A 15,273-nucleotide genomic window follows, 5' to 3' on the forward strand; every position below is an offset into this window, starting at 1 on the left:
TTAAACAATTTGGATCTAAGCTCTTTTCTGGCATAATTGCTACCCATATAAACCAGCACATCGGACTTCTCTTTGCTGCTGTGTCATTATGCAACTTTTTTTGGCTGTTGCTTTTTAGTGCCATCCCTTGCTCCTTAGCCACTGAGGCTAACTCCTCTTCCTCACCTTCCCAGTCCCACTGCGAAACCAAGCTGGGTCAGACCAAAGGCTGTACGCACCCAAAATCCTACCTCCAATGCAACCAGAGAAGGACCAAAAGTCCCAAATTCGGGTGTTAAAAGAATGTATTCCTAACTTTTACTCACATTCTCCATAATACCCAGTATTTTACAGTTTGCTATCGTGTCTCCCTTTCGGCTGCTTCATTTTCAAGACAAAAAGTCGTCACCTTTTCAGCCTCTTCTCCTGCAGAAATTATTCCACAGCCCTACAAACCCACTTGCCGCATTTCACAGCACCTTTGCTGCTTCTTCTACATCTTTCTTGAAATAGAGGTGCAAACCTGCAAGCAGATTTCAACCCGCTGGCGTGCCCCGGGTTCTCATGGCAGCAAAACAACCTTTGTATTTTGTCTCCACTGTGCAAACAGATCACATTCCCCAGGCGTTGCTTCCCTGCTTCTTAAACAACTGGAGGATCCTCCCTCCTTACAAGCTCTCTTCAAGTACTCCCAGCTCTCTAAGGCTGGGAAAACACTCTGAAAATTTGAACACAGCACATCGGTAAAGTCACCCACGCCTGGCAAATCTTTCAAATCACCCTAAGACTTCTCAGAGGTGCCTGGATTCTATAAAAGACAGCTTCAGCCTGCTCTCCACCGTATCACCTACCTACCTACGATAAATGCTACTCTTTCTCGTGTTTTATACTAACCGGCCTGCTACTCAGACTTCCCAGAGTGTGTTTTTCTCCTTCATTTCCATTAGATGAAGTTATTTTGGAGAATTAACCCTGTGTTTAGTAGCTCTGGGAAGCTACCGGCATGCATGGAAACCCCACAACTGTCTAAAAAAGACTTAAACGCCATGGGTATAGGATCCTAAGGCTATCATTTTACATTTTGGTGGTTTCTCACTATGATGGTAGCTTAAGTTGCCCTGCCCGCTTTTAAGACCATGCAATGAATCATGTCATGGAACAGATCCAGCAGAAAGAAAAAAATTAAAAGAAAAAAAAGGTACATTTTTCAGCCAAATAAACTCTCTTACTGCGTGCGTGCACAAGGGAAATTATGCGAATAAGCTGCTGAGGTTGAGAGTTGCTTAAGTTGATTCTACTACCGAAGAAACACACTGGAATCGCAGCTGAAGTCATTCAGGTGCTTCAGAAGTGTTACCTGGCACAAATTCTTCATTAAAACAGCTAAATGTTTGAGCACGTCTTTTGGCATGGTTGGGAACTTTTCTAAAACCCTAGCAGCTCCCAGAAACTACTTCAGGATTTTTATATCAAAACCAAATGCCCTAACCGCCCTCTGCACTATAATCAGCAGCTAGTACAACATATTAGAAACCGATAAAAGCTAATAAACGAAACATTAAAATTGAACTCACTGCCATAAAATTCTGAGGCAAAAGCAGTGGGATTTTTCTATTTGACACAAACTGCATTCTGGGATGATATTTAGTTTGGTGTTTCCACTCAGCAAGGTCCAACAATAACTTATTTATAAAACTACATGACGGGATCACTTTCTTGAGGTTTCTTCTTTCTTTCTTCCTCTAAGTGAACCTTTAAGCATCTCTCCAAATTATTTACGAGAGTTTTAAACTCTAACCGGTGGTAACGAAGAACTTTAAATATAGGGACACTTATTAAATTCCACTGACCTTAAATCTTGCTGTCATTCAGCTAAATTTACTAAGGCAAGTTGCACTTCATGCAACTAAAAATCTGTATCTTAGCTTGTCAAGGGAACTTGGAGGAGCTTAAACCTCTTATTAACATCACATAATATTCCAATGTGAAGAAAGGAAATATCTCTTTCCCATCTTCCCTTTAGTATAAGAACTGTCTTTTCCTAGTAGCTATTTCAAGAAATAAACCCAACATCCTTGGACAGCTTTTATCAGGTAGAAGGCGGCCAAGCCCATGAAATACACACAGCCGTTTCTCCTTTCCCTAAGATGGGAGGGAGGAACTGCTCCACAAAGACAGCTCAGGCACCTCTGCTTCGTTTCCCCAGGATACCCACACTACCTCTACCTGCCGTTAACTTCTTATTTCGAGGCATTTCTCACTGAAATCAAGGACCCAACTGCACAATTTTACGCTTCGAGCTTACCAACTGTAAGGAAGGCTTTTGACACCACGGAGCCGTGCTCGTTGATGGCTTCGCACATGTACTCCCCGGCGTGCTCGGGAGTCACGTTCCTGATGTGTAAGAAGCTCGAGCCCGCTTGAGACACGAAGAAGTAGGTGGGCTCTGTGACAGCGCTGCCTGGCAGCGCTGGAGGTTTTGAATGAAGCACGTGGGAAGGGTGGTTGGTCATAAGTCCTCTGCTGTTGTACCAACGGATCACGGGAACAGGTAGGCCGGTGGCATTGCAAGACAGCGTAACGTCCCCACCATCTATCACAGTGATGCTTGCTGGTGAAGAGACTATAACTGGCCTAGAGCCTTTGCCTAGAGGGGGAAAAAGAGAAAACCAACACCCAAAGAATGAATTTGGCTAAGGAATATGACACTAATGCCAAAATGAGTCAAATACAATTAAAAGAGTAATGCGTGCTTCTTTTTAACCATTTTAATAGTTATTTCTTCTCTAGACAGCCTCTCCAGACTTCCTCTCCTTCCAGAAGCTGAGACTCGTGCTTAGAGAAGGCTGATGGAAAACTACACTCAAACCATGCTCCCAATTTTCTAAATAATGAAGACTTGACCATCAGTGAGCAATGCAGTGGGGGCGAGACTGGCTTAGTCCACTCCACAGACAAGCAAGTCACAAAATATCGGCTCAGCCAGGCTCTGAGCAGCTAACACCCATTTTCATAGCTACAGAGAAGGTCAAAAGCTTCAATTACATCTGACAGGGAGAGAACAGGAACAGCAACCATCTTGCCAACATCCTTGTACTGGCAGAAATCAAGTTCTCTAGGTATTAGAAAGTATCATAGACTGAAAAGTGATCAAAAAGAGTATTGGTACCTGCTAATCTGATACAGGGGAAGTGTGCATTAACTCGAGGATAATAAACCAGCATAATTACTGGTCAGCCAATACTGCTAAGAATACCAGTTCACCCAGCACAACAGGACTCTGATTCTATTGAAGAATAAATCGTGCCAAATTCAACCGTAAGCCAATTTAATTGCAGCTGGTAATCCAGGTTTTAAGTATCAAGTAACCACGTTACCCCAGAAATACCTACATCTCTTAAAATTCAACTGAAAGCACCTTCTTTGTAAGATGTGCTACAAACAGTGGTCAGAAACAAATCAATACATAACCTAGAGGGGGGAAAAATAAAAAAGCCAGAATAAAGCTTCAAGTACAAGTGCTTAATTTGAGTTCCTGAGGGCTGCAAGTGCTCCTACCCAGGTGGACACGAAGTCTCCCAGTGGACTGCACAAATCCAACCCCATTGTTCGCTACACACTGGTACAAGCCAGAGTCCTCTTGGGTGACGCCGCGGATCCGCAGACGGTTTCCCGTCAGCAAATGTCGTGGAGAGAGACGGAGGGGAGCTGCGTTGTGGAGCCAGGTGAGGGTCGGTGCAGGGCTTCCACGAACATCGCACCAAAAATGCACAGTCGCTCCAGCGGCCACGGTTTCATCTTGCAGTCCCTTCGAGATGGAGGCAGGTTCTATAAAGAGAAATAATTTTATATAAACCACCGTAGGTTGATCTTAGCCTAAGTCCTGAACAAAATACTGCAAAATGTTAGGCAAACTTATCGCATACAAAGGCTACGCAAGCCCCACACACTTTCAGGTCTACGCAGCCTTAAGTTGTTTTCCCCCCCTCGACTTGCTTATTTTAACGGTCTCTCCCTTCTATTCCAAACAGTCACATGTTTGCATTAGTACTGTAAATAAAACACCTGTATTTTCAAAATAATTCTTCAGTGACATTCCCATAACAAAAGGCATATTGTGTGTCAACAACCTCTTTTCCAAGTTACTCTAAAGTACACATTTCAAAAACCAAACAAAAACAGCCACAGATGCAAAAACCTCAAACAACAGGAAAATCTGCTACAAAGGAAAGGGGAGATTAGGAACAACTTGCAGCCGCACAAAGGAGGCCAAATATATTTCTTTTGCTTTTGTTTTTTTGTCCTCATCCAAACATATCGCCTCTCCTCGCCAACTTTTTGCTTATATACAACTTCAAAAGAGAAACATCTGATCTCTGGCACATTATTGACAGTGTATCCCCTAACACTCGGCACTCTGCAGAAAAATAAATAGATCAGTTCTTCCCTCGGAGTTTCTTATCCTTTACTGTTTAATTATTTCAGACTGCGAAGGATGTGAAGGGATAAATACTTACGGATTTTAACTTGGGAGAGCTGATGAGATACGGTCATTCGGAATATATCTTTATTCTTTATTTTAATATGCTTAGGTTGAGAAAGAATGTTAGGCTATTTGTAATCAGATGCCAAAACCAGCAAGTATACAAAGCAAACGTTCATTGCCTGGACGTGAAAACGTCTTTACTTCTTACCAAGTACAGTAAGCGAATAGTTAACGTATTTCACTTCTCCAAATTCATTTCCCACCACACAGGAGTAATTCCCAGAGTCCGATGCCTCAAGCCTGTCCGTCACCAGATGGGAGTGCAGCAGTTTCCACCTGCCTTTTCTCAGCGCATCCCGGCCGTCTTTAACCCAGCGGACGGAGGTTGGAGGCAACCCACTGACAACACATTCCAGAGTCAGAGAGCTGTGCTGGGGCACTGCCAGGCTCTGGGCTCCCAGGGGGTGAAGGATGCGGAAGCCACCTGAGGAAGAGCCTGGAAGAAAGGAGACTAGGTTTACCACTAACCAGTCTTTTAAATCACACTCTCCCATCCTCTCCTCCAGGTTCATGATGTCTTTCAAACACAGCTGCTTATACTCGTGACTAAGCACAATGCTGTAACGCTCTCTTCCAGAAGTCTCACTCCGAAATCGGTTTGGCAACTGAAATATCAGCAGTATCCCCTTGTCCATGGCTAAGCGCTCTGTCTTCTTGGGATCTGAAAAGCAGTCGTGCTGCTCCTCAACAATAAGGGGAAAATAAGAATTGAATGTGCAAATAATGAAGGACAGATTTTACATAACACGATATTTGAGACCACTGGATATTTAGGCCGATATGCCCATGCTAAAAATCTTAGGGATGCTATGTATTTGGTTTGAGATGTATTAATTCTGGAAAGTTGAACTGAATACTCACGTGTGACTACAAGCTTACGTCCAGTGAGTTCTGTTTTGAGCTCGTGAGTAACTGGGTTGTAGGCTGCACATTTATAGGATCCTTTGTCTTCTAAAGATACATTCAAAATCTGCAGGTTTCCAGATGGAAGAATTAGGTAGTTGTCTAAACAAGTGGGGAAGGAAAAAAGAAGATTATATTTAAGTTTCAAAAAAGCTTCCTTTTTTTTAAATTTTTTTAAAATAACTTGTCAGATATATCAATTTATTCTAAATGCAGGATCACAAAGAAATCATGCTGTCACGCAAAGAACATTAATTTAAAAAGGTAGGTTTAGATAAAGTCATTTGCACAGGAAGTTCTGCAAGTTTCTGGAGTCTAGGTTTTTTTTTCCTTTAAGTTCTAAGAAAAAAAATCCAGGCAAGCTTTTGCTGAATATTTGTATTGCTGATCAGTGGCATAAAACATCTCACCTGTTGATTGTTCCAGCCATTTTCCACGCACTTGAAAGCGAACCTGTGCTTTAGGGTTACTTTCTGGCACCTTACATCCGATGAAAGCCGTACCTCCTTCCTCTGCTGCAACAACAGGTTTCACCGACATATCAAAATTAGCTAAACCTAGAAGAGAATTGTTAAAAGGTTAAGAGCAGCCTTAAAATATAGCTGGTTTCAAGCTGATTATCTTCTCCGGTGTAGCATTTGGACATTCATATCAACACGTATGGTCTTTTATGTAGTCTATAATAGCATAAACCCTCCCGTGTACATACACTTCCTTACTACAGAAAGGGCCAGCTTTTACATGGGAATAGTGAGGGGGGGGGAAAAAACTTTAGTTTCTACATTCCCTCAACTGCTCCAGGAAAAGCAAGCAGAGATTTTGGAAAAAGTGCAGTGCTACTCATGGGCTCTGAAGGCACTACAGAAGACAATTTACACTAACAGCAGGAAGCCTGTCCGTAAGAAACATGAAATTATCCTTCTGTGACCGTAAAACAGCACTGAGTACATTGCCATGAGTGATGAGGCAAGCAGAAAACCTCAACAGCTAACAGCACCTTCGAATTTACTACTAAAATCTCAAAAGGAGGAGAAAAGTGTGAAAGCTGCTTTTCGACTCCCTTCATGTTCAAAGCATCTTCTAGGTTGTGAAGTTTTTCTATGTTAGCCACCCTTACAGCTCTCCTGAGAGGGTCTTGCTATGGGTCAGTACTTTACCAAAACACTTACTTCTCTCACTTATAAGAAATTTTCCTCCCAGGGGGATTTTGGACATGCTCCATAGATGAGGTATCCTTACAGAGAAATCACTCAAATCCTGCTTGACAAAGGCCTGATTCAGACAGCCCCGCGATCCCAAGCAGACAAATCACACTCATGGAGGAATATTCTATTCCCATTCTCAGCACCACATCATCCTTTCTGTGTGGAAAACATCGCCCTTCCTCTTCTAAAGTCCTTTAAGATCAAATAATTTACAGATCAAGCACCAAGGCAAAGACTGATGAGAAGAACCAGTGCAACCGAGAGAAGGGAAATTATACCTAAAAGGACAGAAGACTGTCCCCAGCTGAAGGACATCTAGACAGCTTTGACTAAAGAAAATGCTACACGTGAAAAGGAAAATTTGCACTTATTTCGCAGGCAACAATTCCCACTCATTTCTTCTCAACTCTCAAGCATGCTTCTGCAATGGCATGGCAGCTCAGTTGCTCTTTCAAGATGCTTTTTGAAGAGAGGTTTTTGGGCACCTTGTACTTTCAGGTCAATTCATTGAAATGAATGTTATTTCACTGAATAATACTTATATTTGCTGGCAAGGACTCTTGAGGTCCTTCAGCTCAAAATGAGGCTAGCACCAACACTAAACCGACCAGGTGTAGCTTTGTCTAGTTGAGTCTTTAAAAACCTCTGAGGATGGGGATCCACAAGCTCTCTGAGGAATCTGTTTCAGGGCTGCATCACATGACAGGTCTTGGATGACATCGGAAAAAAAAGAATTGGTGAAAAAGATCATATACTAAGTACTGGCTGAGGGAAAAAAAAAAAACCACACAACAAACAAACCACCTTGAAACTAGGCGTTTTCCAAAAGTCAAAGAAAAAACAAATCATACAAACCAGATGAGGTCTACTTAATTTGCAAGGAACAAAGAATATAAAGAAAAATTAACTTACTGCCCGTCGATACTGTTGCAGGCCTGCTCACAACGGCGCCCACGCTACTGTTAGCAACGCACTGATAGCGACCAGACATCGAGAGGCCAAGGGAGACGATTGTCAAAGATCCTGACTGGATTTCCACTTCTCCCACCTTGCTGTCCAGAGGCTCCCCATTAAACAGCCAAGAAAGGCGAGCCGTGGAAGGCTCGGCAGAGCAGCGGAGATGTACGGGCCCACCAGACTTCTGGACAGTAGACAAGGGCTCAGAAATAAAACGGGGAGTTAAATCTAAAAGGAAAAAAGATATATATACTCAGTTAGCGAACAGCATTTTGCATGAACACAAGCGATAAGGTTAACGATGGATTGACTGGTATAAAAGAGTGACCTTGATCTGTGTTATAGGAATGCTCTCTCCTAAGGCTCCTGCCACTGCTCACAGACCTGGCAAACTTCTTTCATCAGGAGGTTAAATATTGCTCAAAGACGATTCAGATCAAGCACAGACAAATAAAGGCTCTCTCAACTCCAAGTTGCTAGCGATACTCGAGCAGGTGTCACCTTTTCCTTGGCAAGAGGAACTCAGGACAGATTCCCACTCTGTCTCAAACACCAGGAAGAAAAACCTCCAAGATCCAAACCCCACGAAGAGGGCAACAGTGATTAAATGAAGGTAGGTTCAGCATAGAGGAAGGGTGAGATACATCCCCAAGCGTGCACAAGGCAAAAGCATCACACTTGCTAGTGCTGGTAAAAACTGCAATCCCGCTGAATTTATTCGGAGTGAAACGGCACCCGTCACCTGAAGAGATGGAGTAGGGGAACACGCAGCTGTAGCTGATCTGTCCCATATGAAGCGGGCCTGGACGTGACTTGTAAAATTTTAGAAATGGCAGCAGCCTGCCAGGTATTTATGCAGAACCGTCTCCGAGTCTGCAGAACTAATTAAAAATAGCAGGATTAAAAAAAAAAAAAAAAAAAAAGCTGGATGAACAGCAAAGGCTCTTGTTAATTCCAAATACATGGACTTCATCAGGACGAGAATGATGAATTGGGCATCCATTATCTTTACTGAGTAAAGATGAACAGGAAAAGCTGCTAATAAATAAAAGGTTCAGTTCCACAAAACTTGGTTATGAGAGTCCATTTATTTGCCAGAAGAAAATTCCTGCTTGTTGGAGGAAATTTTTTCCTATCCTGGCCAATGAAAGACTGGGAATTATTTCCATTTGTTTTCTATGGAATTCTCTGCTAAAGATTTTGTATGAAGGGAGCAAGCAAAAGGCAATTAACACCAATAACTCCTATTTGGTTAGAAATGCAGGAGAAAAAAAATAAAATTAAAAAAATAAACACAGTGGCAAGGGAAAACAACTCCTAGTTTGTAAATGAGCTAAGGAATTCCAGACAGTACGGGTCAAGATGATATTAAATGACATCTAAATAAGAGACAGTTTTCTTGTAGGTGGGGCCCTCAGCTCATGCTTTTCTTCTAAAGTCAGTCCATCCAAGCTCTGTTTATGAGTTTCAGATGAGAAAGCGTGCATTTTTAACAGAACCATAAACTATCTGCATAAACATAAAATAAAACTGGAAATTAAAGTGTGGCTTCACTTAACAAAAAAAGATGAAATCCATAAAAATGGTATCCAAGCATTTCACAGGACTCCAGATGTCCATTTTTAGCTTTTAATTAGAAAACTGTTTTTCCTATTAGTTCAGTTTGAATTTCCAGGGATAAGAGAAAAGCAATGACCTTTGTAGTTTGCTAGCCACCAGTTGCTATGAAATTGCACTGTTGCTTTCATCTTCGCCCTTGCCCTTGCTTATGACACCATCGCTTTGTGCTCAGTGTAAAAGTCAAAGTTGGTAGCAGTGACCCCGCAGCTGGAATTTATCTCCTATGACTGCTTGAAAAATAAAATTTATCCCATTTGCTTATAATGATTGGCTATGAAGTGCTAAAAGTAGTAAAAGCTTCTTTTTTGTGTGGTTACGTTAAGACAAGCTGACTACACAGAGCAGATGTGCCAATTAAAACCATCCCTCTTCTTTTTTTAACACAAGAGCTGTTCCAACTGCAGCCACGCATCAGTGTTCACGTTTCAAAGATTCGATTCCCCTTTCCCCCTGCAAATTTCAAAACCCTCCCAACCCCATGGGAACGCAAGATGCACTGTACGCAGCAAAATCAGCATCCAGCTAAGCCCACGGAGGTCCCAAAGAACAAACCTACGTAACTGAGAGTCCTCCACGTTCTAGCACTTGTTTTGAGCCAAGTTTTCAAAAGCAACGCCATATATTCAGCTTAAGACTGCATTTAAGTGCTCTATGCTTCCTTAAAAGCAGATTACTGATAACATGCCTTAAAGTTGGCCACTTTGAAATGCACTCCAAATCGTTGCTCATTCCAAAGGACAGGCTCAACCTCCAAAACCTCCAAGCAAAGTCATCTCGGCTCAGGCGAGAAGGTCGTACCTGAACTCGTGGCAGAGATGAGACTCGCGGCAGCGAAGAAGAGCAGTAGTGCCTGTAAGCGTCCGGGATCCGGATGCATAGCGCCAGATTACACAAGTTGAAAGCAGGAAGCTCCAGACTAAGATGAGGCACCCAAAAATCTACAAAACAAACAAACAGATGTCTACATTAAGTTTCAGGAGTTAGTCTTTTAACTTTCTTACAACAAAGTGTTTGAGGTTTAAAAAAAAAAAAAAAAAAAAAAAAAAAAGAGCGTGACCAGGAAACGGCCAATATTCTTTGCAATATAGAAACCATCTGTAAAAATGAGTTTGAAATTGAACTTAACTATGTTTCCAAGTACTATTTTTAATAAAAGATATTTTCGACAGCTGGGGTACGAGGCATCTGCACCGAATCGTACTGCCTTGATAAATTAGACTACTTTCCAACCAGAGGAACTGAAGTCCAAAGTAAACAGCTTATCTATTGGAGATAATATTGTTTGCAAACAATAATCATTTGACCATCTATCACCAGGCTACACTTGTTGTACAAGTTTTTATGAATCTACATGCTGTGATGCAGCTTGTAACGGCTCTAAACCCGCTTACTGAGACATGTCATCTGCTTGCTCCTTCTAGCATGCTTTATAGTCAAACGACAGCAAATGCCTATGGAAAAAAGTCATCAATATTAATCTCGTTCTCATTTATATTCCCAAACCAATACTGCTTTCTCATATATACTTCTGCGGCATTCACGATGTACGCTTTTACTTACGTGGCCGCTTCTACTAGAGGATAGTCCTTTCCTTGGCCATATCACATCTGACTATTTGGCTGTGTAAGATCTTACTTTCCTCACCAAAAAATACAAACTAAATCATTAAAGTAGCAACCTAACTTGTATGAGGCGAGTCTCAGAAACAGCATTTCTGACAGAGTCTCCATCAAACTCCCTCTTCTCCAAGACGGAAAAAAAAAAACCTGCAGCTGTCCTTCATTTAAATTTTTTTTATTTGCCTTGTGTAATATTATGATGAATAAGATTTGAGTTCATTTAGCACAGTTACTTCATTTATCAGCCCGACCATACAGTTCCGCTGCTGATAACACTCAACATATATTTTAAACATCTCATATATCAGACGTGTATATAAACATATATATAACACACACACAATAACTAGGAGTTTCACTGGCAGCGCGCAGAAACAAGTGCAACAATACAGATGCTTGATAGAAATAAGTCCCACTTTACTGAGCATTCGCGCAGCCATTTGCTTTCCAAGAAGCCAGATCCAGACATCAACAGCAAAATTATTCCCATGGTTTATTTAAAAATAACAGTACTTTATCATCGGAACATCACTGTAAAATATATATATGCAAAATAAGTGCCGGGAAAAGCCTCCAATAATAATAAAAGTATGACTCTAGATTTTATAGAGCTATTTGCTTACTGCCACTTCTCCCTGCAAATTGCACTCCAGGCTTATAATGACAGCTTGAGAAGGCCGAAAGAAATGCTGTCGAGTTCTGCTCCCGTTTCTGGGCAGTTTTATCTGATCCGGCAAATTTATTTCAGCTGTTCGGAAGATCCGGTAATTCTGCAAACCAGGCTGGTTCCCCAACGAGAGCCAAGGCTGTTTTGGTAAAAGACGCAGATGGCAGAAGAGACCAGCTGTGGAGAAAGGGGTTTGGTTTATTTGAATTCTCGCTTGGTTCAAGGGCAGGAGAGCCGCTCCACCAGCGAACGCAGAAGACAAAGTAAACACCCAGAGAACTTGTTAACATCAAACACTTTGCTGAAGAGGAGGGGGGGGCCCAATGTTGCTTTTTGCCAAATCTTCCCTCCACTATTTATTTATGAAAAGCAATGAAACGTATATTCTAGGTCAACTTTAACCCCAGCACATGGAGCTACCGGGTTATTTTGCAGCTGTCTTTTTAAACAAGGCCAGCTCATTATCTTTAACTAAACTTTATCTTTGGAGATCTACTTTATCCAGTCTCTGATTTCCCTCTGTTTATCTTTCTCTTTACATGTTCCTAGCTGCCAGTGTCAACAGCTACTCCTCTTTTGACCTACCAGTTTGGCTTTCGCAGGCTTTCGGATGGTGAAAATCAACTATAAAGCAGCGATTACACAAAGCAAGCCACAAAGACCAAAGCTCTTTGACTGGAGGGGGAAAAAAAACCAAAAACCCACAACAAAAAAAACATGCTTTAATTGGAGTAGCATCGTTCAGCAACACCACTCAGGCACCCGAACAAAGTTTCTCAAACACCTACTTTTGAAGGGACTGCAGAAACGTCTTATTTGCTGGTAGATATGGGAACACAGGGGGAAGATGAGATTCAATGCGTGATACGCAACCCCAAAATATTTGCTTCTTTTTCTTTCACTACAGAAGCCCCTTGGTAGGTACAGAGAAGAGGGCCAGACCACCGCTCATAGTTTTGCAGTCTTTGTGAGGAAACCTTGCCTCTTTGATATTATATTTATACATATCCAAGTGTTAAAAGGCCTTGGGGATGGAAAAACAGGACTCTTCCCCTTTGCCATCATTTCAATAACCCTGAACTCCCATTCCGACAGCAAGTACCAGTCACTGGGGACCTACTGGGAAGGGAAAGCAGAGTACTTTGGTTAGATGTGGCTCCATTTACGCATCTCCAACTCCAAGCTGAGCTCACTCTGCCCACTATTTACTATTCCTCTCTTGAGAGGATGAAATCTTCATCACTGGTGGATCAAATAGTCAAAAGTTGTTTTGAAGTAAGAGATGCCACTGAGAAAAGGGGCTATTTCCGAGCCTTTTAAAATAAAACAGTAGTAACAGGAGTTACTCATATAAATAATATTCATGGTTCAACAGAGATGGACACGGTTTTCATGGAGCAAGAAAAAAGTCCTCTCCACTTTCACTGGCAATTTCTCCAGACCATCAGAAAGACACAGTGCAGCAAAGGCCCATATTTTTCCTCCTTCCACCGAGACAGCTTCATTTAAAGTCATCTTCCAATTATTTTCATTATTTCCTCCTTGTCAGCTCTAAAGTAACTTGCTGCTTGTGGATCAAGGGAAATGAGGAAGACAATGGACTCATGTCAGGAGTCGTCGTCGTCCCGACCGTTCCGACAGATGCCCACCTCTCGGAAGCACGGTACACACGCAGGGGCATCCAGAAACGCATACCTGGAACTTTTGGAGATAATTAGTACAACGGAGTACTTCTGAAGATGACATAATTCTGGTTGCGCACCTCATTTGTCACAGACCCTTTTTAAAAGGGATCCCTCGCCAAACAGCCATGGGGACAAGCACGTGCTTGTCCATCAGCTCACACTTTCGGCCCCGCGACCTTAGGGATGCCATCTCCAGGCAACCAAAATAAATCATCAGAGTTAAGTGCCAACAGAGCAGAAAGGTGCATTTTAATAAGTCCTTTTAGGAGCAGCAGAGAGGTTTCCCAGTGCAGGAGCAGGGCTGTCCCCACTGTTAGCCAGCACAGGCCGGCTGGGTTCTGCAGGGCAGCTTGCACACAATCACTTGGTTGTCCAGGCTTGAAGACCTCACCGGGACGGACACGGACCACACCGGGCCAGCGAGCAGCCCTCGGCACACAGACTTACCAAAATGTCCTACTGGGCTGAGATGGGAAGACACGAGCATGGGACCGGCCACGCAGGCTTCTCATTTCTGCTCTGGACAGACTCAGCACAGCCCGGGCAGTGACCCTCTCCTCTCTTCCCAAAACTTCACGCTTGTTGCTCCTTCTCCAGAAACCAGTGGTCTTCAATGTAAGGCTCCACATGTCTGATCCGTTCAGGGTAACTAACTTAACCCATCACCTCCACGTTAACTCACTCCTACCCATGCCTGCCCCTCAAAAAAGGGTTAGCACTCTAAAAGATTACTAAATGCTGCCGTTTGCCACGCACTCATACGGTTCCCAGCTCCAGAGGATCCTGTGTCCTTCAAAACACTGAGAACCTGCCCTGCTTATTTACCAGACCATGAACTTCTCATCTCCACCCTTGGAACTGAGGGCAGAGTCACTCCTAAAAAGAACATTATCTCACACCCTTCCCCACCCCACCGCCCTTTCTCATAGTTTTTGTTCCCTCTGGTTTAGCTCCCTGAATCATCTTCCTGCCATCTCCAACCAGCTGGCAGGACACCCTCCCTTGCCAAAAGCAAGCAGCCACCAGAGCTATTTAGCCACCAACCCCACCTCAATCTAATTTCTGTCATATTCCCACTCCATCACTCCCCTCCAAAACCCATCTGACCTTCAGCGAGCCGTCTCAGCATGCTGAAGCTAAAGGATGAAAGGGTTTTCTCACCAGCCAAACGCACCGGGTCCTATAAATGTCGGAGCAAAGCGTGGAAGGAGGAGGAGGAGGAAGGAAACGGCACGCTCGGGAACAGAGGGAGTTATTCAGGTTGCCCACTCCACCTCCAGGAGCTGAGAGCTTTCTCTAAGGAACCTGAGGAAAAAGCGATGGAGAGCTGCTGCCTCAGGGCACCGCTGCCCACCAGCTGCAGACAGGACAACACAGTTTTCACTTGGAGTAAAACACCTTCAGGTACTAAAGATTTCCTATTTTTCCTAAACGGCAGCAACTCAAAATCAATTAATCCAACCTCATTTTATAATACTAGATGTGCTTTAACACCTAAAGCACAGCAAGTTGGTGTGTTGGTTTTTACCCCCCTTCCCCCAGGTCATTTATTACAGAATTACCAAGAAAAAGTTTAATCTTAACTTGCTCCCCAGTACAACAAAAATCACAGATTTTCAAAGCACCTCAATTTAGAGCAAACGAACCCCCAGAATTAACTAAAACAGCGCGCCTTTAGCGCAAACAAGGCGAGTTAGATCATTAAATCTCACACCAAGACACCTTAAAAAAAAAAGGTATTGAAGCCTGTGGCATTCCAAGAGAAAGCAATCAGACATTCCTGCAGCTCGGCTCCTCAGTGATCTCCAAAGCCTTTGATCACTGACTGTCTTCACGCTGTCCTCCTGGGGTCTGGCAAAATGAGTGTAACAGCTGGCATATATACTTCATTAGCTTTTTGTGCTGGGGAGGAGCGGGTTAGCAGCCCGGTAGCAACCGACAGTCTGCCCGTCGGCTTTACGGACTAACCGCCAAGGTTTATTCCTGGGAATAAATATAGTTGGGAAAGCCTTCAAGTAGTCCCGAGCGATCGACGCCGGTGCGTTCGCCCACACGCCACATAACCCGTACGTGCCGCTCCTAAAGACGTGCT

The 15,273-nt window shown here is 43.1% G+C and overlaps 1 protein-coding gene across 1 annotated transcript; it reads right to left on the minus strand.

Moving 5' to 3' along the window:
• Positions 1-2,284: 2,284 nt before the first annotated feature.
• On the minus strand, positions 2,285-10,087 carry LOC104156240 (cell adhesion molecule-related/down-regulated by oncogenes-like; the record flags this gene model as incomplete). Its single annotated transcript, XM_009709489.1, has 7 exons — positions 10,009-10,087; positions 7,546-7,818; positions 5,839-5,985; positions 5,387-5,530; positions 4,674-4,961; positions 3,538-3,807; positions 2,285-2,626 (listed from the first exon to the last, which is right to left on the minus strand). Coding segments are annotated over exons 1-7 (1,543 nt in total), but the record flags the coding sequence as incomplete, so codon positions are not given.
• Positions 10,088-15,273: the final 5,186 nt, after the last annotated feature.

Source organism: Cariama cristata, unplaced genomic scaffold (assembly GCF_000690535.1).
Source record: "Cariama cristata isolate BGI_N322 unplaced genomic scaffold, ASM69053v1 scaffold18491, whole genome shotgun sequence".
In the NCBI taxonomy this organism is placed as follows: Eukaryota; Metazoa; Chordata; class Aves; order Cariamiformes; family Cariamidae; genus Cariama; species Cariama cristata.